Here is a 9,180-nt window from a genome sequence, read left to right as displayed (position 1 = left end):
TGTGTATTCATCAAAGAGTGGCCATTATTATTATTATTATTATTATTATTATCGTAAAATACTCCAAAGATTGAGAAAGCTCTTCCACTTTATAAAAAGCTGGCTCTTTGTTACTTGATTAGGGATTTTTAGGAGTTAATTTTCTGGCTAAATAATTGAATACCAATGCTCTCCCCTTTTCCCTTGAGTAGGCAGCTAAAGATTATAACTGGAGAATGGTTTTTTGAAGAAAAGGCAAAACGTTTCAAGCAAGTCAATGTTCTGGGTACTGACGTTGTCCGACAGTCGATCCTAAGAAGAAGTCCAGGTAATTAAAGCAATTATTTGGTTTCAAACACCATTCTTAATCTTCATTTATGTGATCTAAATTACTTCCCTATATTATGTGACAAATAAGCACAGTTAAATTTCCTGAATCCCTTAGGTCATTTTAAAACTTGGTAGCATGGAAAGAGCAGATGAGTATTCTCTAAATCTGCAGTTCACACAAGGGAAGAGGAAGTCAGTAGAAAACAAAACCTTCAGTAATTTTCCATATATCTGACATACTGAGATGTTGAAAGAAGGCATTTATCTTCATCACAGACTGTTCTTTTCCAGAATGTACTGCCAATATTTTACTAAACATTTAAGAAACTAACATAAAATAGATGAATGAAATGATTCACATAGTGAAAAAGAAATCCTTGGTTTTTCAACAGGATTTATTTTAAATGATGGTTTTCATAATAGTTCCTCACTATACTCCTCCCGCCCACCACACCCCACCCCACACTACCCCACCCCACCCCACCCCCCAGAAAAAAACAATGGAGCATTTGAAAATACCAGGCAGGGCATTGTTGTTGTTATGTGCCAGTCGAGTCAGCCCTGACTCATAGCGACCCCTCCTTGGGTTTCCGAGGCAGTATCACTACGGAAGTAGGATTGCCCAACTTTCTTTCCGAGGAGTGGCTGATGGGTTTGAACCGCCAGCCACCTGGTGAGCAGTCAAGTGCCTTAGCCACTATGCTACCAGAGCTCCCAGGGCATTACTGGTTGTCAAAATGACTAGTGGGCATCAACAACATTTAGTGGGCAGAGGCCAGAGATGCCAAATAGCCTACAATGCACAGGGCAGTCACACTGAATGAAGAATTATCCTGGCACCTAATGAAAATAATACCTCATCTTGAGAATGCTATGCAGAGCATTTAAACTACAACTTAATTGTTAAATATTGAATCTTACTTGTACTTAGGAGCATATATTTCTCATGTATGGTGTAGTAAAGAGTGGAGCAGACATCTTTTGGCCTGTTATTAGGCTATCTCATCTTTCATACATAGAAGGCAAGTCCTGTTGTTTGTAAATCAGGAAGGTGAGGCTGGGAGGCTTGGACCAATTCTGGGTGTGACACTAACAAGAAAAGTCTTTCTCAGATAGATAACATATAGTCTGATTCCCCAGAGTAGAGTGGAATTAGAATTAAGCAGTCACTTAGTTAGAGCTGTTTTCACTACCTTCTAGATTATGGACTCTCTCTTAAGTCACCAGGTGTGTGGCCAGGTGCCTGCCTTCCCAGGGAGTCTGGCTTATGTGTTCAGAAATCAGAGTACCGTTTCTAGAACCCCAAGCTAGAACTTAGTCTCCAAGGATGTAGAGAACTCATGAACCTACGTTCCCTTGCCCTAAAAATATCTGTAATGAAATGATGTATTTGCTCCTCAGTTGTTGCCATCCCTCAAAAGCTTCTAGCAGCAAATTGCCCACACTTGAGTCCTGATCTTAGTCCTCAGTTAACTCTGAAACACTCAAAGGTTAGAAATAACTGTGGTCTGGGAAATTTATCAGGGAATATCATTGTCAATTATTATATACTTCTTTAGCCTATGCTATTCTAAGAAAGTGAATTCAGAATAGAAATTTGCTCTCATTTCTGACCATTTTGTATGTAAATTTGTTTCCTGTCTGTTTTTAATGAGAAGCTGAAGAAATACAGAGCCAAGATCAAACCCGTCAGGATGCAGAAAAGTCAGACACTTCACCTTCTGTTGGGCAGAAGGCCAGCCATGGTGGCCCCAGGAGAAAGGGGTAAGACTCATCCTTTCCAAAGGAATATTTAGTCTTTATTCCAGGCACCATTGAAATAAATACTCCTTGGTTTTTCATCTGATGTCACTTCAGGGACTCAGAAGAGGTCAGAGACTTGACCGAGATAATTCTCTCCTATTATGCTCCTCAGGAAATGGAGTTTTAATTACTTTCAGTCTTAGATAAATGAAGGTCCCCTCTGACCTGAACATGTAAGACTTTTCCTTTGATTTGACATATCTGTTCTGGCACCAAATGGTTCTCATTACTTCTAGGGAGAAGATTTGCTGTCAGAGCTACTCTTGTCTCTAAAGAGTTCACTAATGCCTTTGTTGTAGAATGTTCATATTCACCCAGCCCCTCAACCTGGATGCTGATATATTAAATATCTAAATCAATTATATTAGTCGGGCTTAAAACTATATGCCCTGTTAAAAATGCAGGCATACTTAAGGACAAAAGAATACACTAAGCCACATTAGTAACTTAATTCAGATATTGAATATATGTGTCCATCACTGAGAGTAGGAATGGAAGGTACATGGGGGAGCAAGATGTAAGGAGACAGTGGGAAATGGGGCAACAAAGTTCCATTAAGGGAGAAAAATGGCCCCAAAATGCAGGCTGTAAGGACCAAAAAGCAAGCTGCCTGACTTCACAGTCCTGCCCTTTGCAGCCTCAGTTTCTCAAGCTGTTGGCCAATTTTGTGGCTGAGGTGATGGGAATTCCAATATATGCTAAGTAACTTTACGGTAATTTTCAAGTAGCATTGATCTCTTCCCTCAGCAGGAGCCAGAGTAAGAAGCTCCCACTGTTGAGCCTATGTCTACAAAAAGTCTGAATTTTAGAATCCAGAACTGTGGGTAGGAAGGACCCTTAGACATCACCTAACTCAAGCATTCATGACTAACCTTGTCTTCATTAATTACCAGAGACGAATAGGAAAGATAGCCTATTCATAAGAAAGTAACCACATATCCTATGCACTGACCATTCCTACCATTTTGAATCAATTTATCACTCTTCAGGGGTCCCACAAAGCCTTGTGCATGTGAAGCACTTATCATATAACACTCTGACATCCCCCATCCCTGAACATGTGTGCATGCACACACATGCACACATACCACATTTAATTATAAGCTCCCTTGGCCCTGGACCAGTGGCTTCTTTGCTTTCTGTTGTAACATCCACCATGGCATCTAGATCATAAATAACAATTGATGGCTTATTTGATTAGGTAACTTAGAGCCCACAAGTGCTTCTAGGAACTGCAATTTGCAAGCCAAGCCATCACAGAGCCGGTTATAAAATGGTGGACTTCGAGTTAGTAGAAAATAATTAAATTAGTAGCACGTGAATTATCTGACACCTGAATCATTAAACATAGCATCATAGTTCTGCTGCAACTCAAAATTGGAATCTAATAACTCTCAGTCTTTAAGGAATATAACATCTAGTTAGGAGGAAAAATAAACACCAGAAAAATTACTAAGTATAAAAGAACTGCAAGAAAATATAAGATGACAATAAGAGCTTCCAAGTCTTTCTGAAACAAAGAAGGGTGTTAGTTAATTACAAGAGTTGTCATAAGGCAATAAATAATTGGCTTAAATTATCAGTGCTAGGAAAGCACAGAAGCCATCAGGAAAGACATCATAATGCAAGTAGGACTTGATGAGCACCTTGAAAAGTGGATGGGGTTTAGGTAGCAAAAGGAAAAAGAGACAATGCAGGTGGGAAGACACTTATGTAGCAAGCAGAGATGTAGACTGCACAACGTGGTTCCAGAGCAACATGGAGAACCATTAAATGTTGTTCTCACCAAAAGTGTAATTTTCCAGTTAGATTGAGGCCTCTGACACCATGACTACAACACTCTTCCAGAGTGCTTTGAAACAGAGACAACTTGGCAGATTGTATTAAGATTGTCATGGTACTTTGGGAATTTTTTTCCCCCTGGAAAGCTGTATAATGTAAAGTAAATGAACTTACCTCTCCCACTGCCATAACTATATATATATATATAGTTTTAGGGTTTTTTTTTTTTTTTTATTAAACTGCATTTGAAAACACCCATGTTTTAGAATTCAGTGATCTGTATCAGCATTTGAATCATTGAAAAGTTGTTTTTGCCTAAGTTTCTAATAATTAAGTGAAATAAGAATGCAATCAAATTTCATCCAACATGAGACACTCCGTTGTCAGTATTTCTTTACCACAAAGAGAATTGTCATAGAAGATATAAGGATGGTTTCCAGCACCTGAGTTCATTCACTCATTCCACAAGAATTGATTGGGTTCTAATATGTGTCAGGCATCACTGTAGGTTTAGGGGATCTGGCAAAGAATAAGAAGGGTAGAGTCTCCATAAGGAAAATATTAGAACTAATAAATAAATTCAGCAAAGTGGTAGGGCACAACAAGTCAACACACAAAAATCAGTAGGGTTTCTATCAAGGCTACACTGGCTCATTCTGGTTCAACCACCTGCTAAGAATTTGTATTTCCACCCCAGATGTACTGAATCAGAATCTACTTTTTTGTGTTATCTTGTTAAAATGTAGTTTCTGATTCAGTATATCTGGGATGGACATGCAAATTCTCAGCAAGGAGTCAAACCAGAGTTCAAAGTTCTGGTTTCTATACATCAACAATGTGGAAAAGCAAATTAAGTAAACACTACCTTTTACAATAACATCTAAAAAAATAAAATATCTAGAAATAAATTTAACCAGAAAGGTAAGAGACTTATATACAGAAAACTATAAAACATAGCTAAAAGAAAACAAAAAGGACCTAAACAAATGGAAGAACATTGGCCAGCTGGAAGGCCTAATTTAGTTAAGACAACAGTACTACCGAAAGCAATCTATAAGTTCAGTGCAATCCTCATCAAAATTCCTGTAGCTTTCATGACAGAAATGGAAAAGCCAATCCTCAAATTTATATGGAAGGGCAAGTAACTCCAAATAACTAAATCAATCCCAAAGAGGAAAAATAAAGAAGTGGGACTCACGCTTCCTGACCTAAAAATATACTCTATGGATACAGTAATTAAAATAACCTGGTACTAGTATAGCAGACACCTAGACCAATGGAAAAGAACAGAGAGCCCAGAAATAGCTGCATACATCTATGGTCAAATGATTTCCGACAAGGGTGCTAAATACATTCAATGGAGAAGAGTCTCTTTAGTAAATTGTTCTGAGAAAATTGGATATCTACAAGCAGAAGAACAAATCAGGATCCAACCCTAACACTGCACACAACAACGAATTCAAAATGGATCAAGGACCTTGATATGAAAACTAAAACTAAAGAAAATAGTAGAAGAAAATGCAAGAATGAAGCTGTTGGACCTAGGTTTTTGTGAGAACTGATATGACAACAAAGCACAAGCTGCAAAAAAGCACAAAATAAGTAAATGAGACCTCATAAAATTAAATACTCTGTTCATCAAAAGATTCTATCAAAAAATATAAAGACAGCCTACAGAGTGGGAGAAAATGTTTGGCGACCATATATCTAATAAAGATCTAGCATTCAAAATTTTAAAAATACTTCTATAACCAAACAATAAACAACTCAGTAAGAAATGGGTGAATGATGTGAACACACATTTCACCAAAGTAGATATTCAAATGCCCCACAAACACATGAAAAGATGATCAAAGTCATTACCCATTAAAAATAAATAAATAAATAAACCAAACACATTGCTGTTGAGTCAATCCTGACTCCTGGGGTTTCCAAGGCTGTAAATCTTTACTGTGGCAGAATGCCACATCTTTATCCCCAAAGCGACTGGTGGGTTCAAGCCACCAACATTTTGGTTAGCAGCCAAGTGTTTAACCACTGCACCACCAGAGCTCCTTTCATTAGCCATTTGTTAGGTGCCATCGAATTGGTTGTGACTCATGTTGTACCCTATGCAACAGAGTAAAACACTTCCATGCCAATTCATCTTCTTGAGGGTTTTCCCCTTTTTTGCTGACCCTCTACTTTACCAAGCATGATACCCTTCTCCAGGGACGTCTTCCTCCTGATAACATGACCAAAGTATGAGAGATGAAATCGGCCATTCTGGTTTCTAAGGTGTATTCTGGCTGTACTTCTTCCAAGACAGATTTGTTCATTCTTCTGGTAGTCCATGGTATGTATATTCAGTACTCTTCCCCAACATCATAATTCAAATGAATCAATTTTTCTGTGATCTTCCTTATTCCTTGTCTAGCTTTCACATACATATGATGCTATTGAAAAGCCAGTGGCTTGGGTCAGATGCACCTTAGTCTTCACAGCGACATCTTTGCTCTTTAACAATTTAAAGAGGCCTTGTGCAACAGAGTTGCCCAATGCAATACATTGTTTGATTTCTTGACTGCTGCCTCCTTGGGCATTGGTTGTGTATGCAAGGAAAATGAAATCTTTGACAACTTCAACTTTTTCTCCATTTATCATGATGTTGCTTATTGGTCCATTTGTGAGGACTTTTGTTTTCTTTATGTTGTGATGTAATCCACACTGAAAATCCACATCTTTGATTTTCATCAGTAAGTGCTTCAAGTCTTCTTAGCTTTCAGCAAGGAAGGTTGTGTCATCTGCATATTGCACGATGTTAATGAGTCTTCTTCCAATCCTGATGCTGTGTTCTTCTTCATATAGCCCAGCTTCTTAGATTATTTTTCCCAGCATACATATTGAATAAGTATGGTGAAAGGATACAACCCTGATGCACACGTTTCCTGATTTTAAACCATTCAGTATCCCCTTGTTCTATTTGAGCGACTCCTCTTGGTCTATGTACAGGTTCCTCATGAACATAATTAAGTGTTCTGGAGTTCCCATTCTTTTCAATGTTATTCATAATCTGTTATGATCCACACAGTCAAATGACTTTACATAGTCTATAAAGCACAGATAAGCTTCCTCTTGGTATTCTTTGCTTGCAGTCAAGATCCATCTGATATCAGCACTGATATCCCTCATTCCATGTCCTCTTCTGAATCCAGCTTGAATTTCTGGCAGTTCCCTACCAATGTACTGCTGCAACAGTTTTTGCATTATTTTCAGTAAAATTTTACTTACGTGAGGTATTAATGATATCGTTTGATAATTCTACATTTTGTTGGATCATCTTTCTTTGGAATGGGCACAACTATGGATCTCTTGGCCAGGTAGCTGTCTTTCAAATTCTTTGATATAAAAGAGTGAGTGCCTCCAGCGCTGCATTCAGTTGTTGAAACATCTCAATGAGTATTATGTCAATTCCTGGAAGTTTGTTTTTCACCACTTTCTTCAGTGCAGCTTAGACTTCTTCCTTCAGTATCAGCAGTTCAATACCATATGCTACCCCCCAAAATGGTTGAACGTTGGCCAATTTGTTTTGGTAGTGACTATGTATATTCATTCTATCTTCTTTTGATGCTTCCTACATTGTTCAATATTTTGCCCATAGAATCCTTCAATATTGCTATTTGAGGTCTGAATTTTTTCTTCAGTTCTTTCATCTTGAGAAGTGGCAAGCATGTTCTCCCCCTTTGATTTTCTAACTCCAAGTCTTTGCACATTTTGTTATGATACTTTACTTTGTTTTCTTGAGCCCCCTTTGAAATCTTCTGTTCAGATCTTTCACTTCATCATTTCTTCCATTGTTGTTGCTGTTAGGTGCCATCAAGTCATCTCCAACTCATAGTGACCCTATGTACAACAGAACAAAACACTGTCCTATCCTGTGCCAGCCTCACAATCCTTGCTATACCTGAGCCCATTATTGTAGCTTCTGTGTCAATCCATCTTGTTGAGGGCTTTTCCCTTTTTCATTGACCTTCCACTTTACCAAGCATGATATCCTTCTCCAGGGAATGAATGGTCCCTTCTGACAACATGAACAAAGTAGGTGAGATGAAGTCTGGCCATTCTCACTTCCAAGGAGCATTCCAGCTACCTTTCTTCCAGGACAGATTTGTTAGTTCTTTTGGCAGTCCATGGTACTTTCAGTATTCTTCACCAACACAACTCAAAAGCATCAACTCTTCTTAAGTCTTCCTTATTCATTGTCCAGCTCTCATATGCAGATGAGGTGATTGAAAATACTATGGCTTGGTTCAGGCACACCTTAAACTATAAAGAGACATCCTTGCCCTTCAGCACTTTAAAGAGGTCTTTTGCAGCATATTTTCCCAGGATAATACATACATTAGCAAGATGCAAATCAAGATGACAATGATATACCATCTCATACCCATTGAAAGAATGGCAATGATAAAGAAAATAACAAGGAAAATACTAGGTGCTGGAGAGTTTGTGGAGAAGCAGCAATCCTTACCCATTGCTGGTGGGTGCCTTGCACACACAGATTGCCTTAAAAACTATTGCTGGTTCCCAAGCAATCACTAGTATATTGGGATGAGAATTCCACCCAGTGGCACCAACCGCTCCATGGGTGTTATGTCCATTTTTCCTGAACAAATTGTACACAGGAGACACACCTGGTATGGGCAGTAGTGAAAACCATTTTAATTACTCACAACAAGCAGCATACAATAGGAAAAGTTCCTTGATGAGCAGCCCTCCCTGGCTCTAAAACTGTCTGGGCACAGATGGAAAACTTCCAAGCATGCTCCCTCACTTTGCATCTTGGGTGAAGGACCCTAAGGAGCTTTCCCTATCTAGTTTTATACTCCAGGGATTGCAGGTGTCACTGCACAGAGCACAATGCAAATTTTTCTACCTTATCACCCAAGAAGGGGGTAGTCAAACTTGTGGGCACCAGCCCCAAATTCTACCTATTTAGTCCTGCTGCTTATTTAGGAAACAATTAGGCTTCTGAGGGGGACAGAAAGTGGTTGTTCCAATCTCAAAGATGCTGGGGGAGGGATACCTATAGCTGTTTGGGCCATCCTAAGAATTGCTTCCTCTCAGTGAGATTGTAAATTGTTACAGCCATTGTGAAAAATCGTTTGACAGATCCACAAAAATTTGAACACAGGAGGCGGGGCAAGATGGCTGACAAGGCAGAAGGATTGCACAGACCCTCTTCAACAAAGAAAAGGGAAACCAATTAACACAGACACAGAAGATAATCTTGGACCCCTGAGCCTT

The 9,180-nt window shown here is 38.8% G+C and overlaps 1 protein-coding gene across 1 annotated transcript in view; it reads left to right on the top strand.

Annotated features, from left to right (window-relative positions):
- SYTL5 (synaptotagmin like 5) overlaps positions 1-9,180 on the top strand; it is a 224,829-nt gene that overhangs the window by 117,822 nt on the left and 97,827 nt on the right. Inside the window, exons 3-4 of the mRNA XM_007957658.1 lie at positions 192-307; positions 1,965-2,073. Of these exons, the coding sequence (XP_007955849.1) occupies positions 192-307; positions 1,965-2,073 (225 nt within the window). The remainder of the gene's footprint in view (positions 1-191; positions 308-1,964; positions 2,074-9,180) is intronic.

This window comes from Orycteropus afer, unplaced genomic scaffold (assembly GCF_000298275.1).
Source record: "Orycteropus afer afer isolate SDZICR_OR568_19922 unplaced genomic scaffold, OryAfe1.0 scaffold00770, whole genome shotgun sequence".
In the NCBI taxonomy this organism is placed as follows: domain Eukaryota; kingdom Metazoa; phylum Chordata; class Mammalia; order Tubulidentata; family Orycteropodidae; genus Orycteropus; species Orycteropus afer.
The sequence above is the reverse complement of the archived record's forward strand: the minus strand, read 5'-3'. Positions and strand labels throughout refer to the sequence as shown.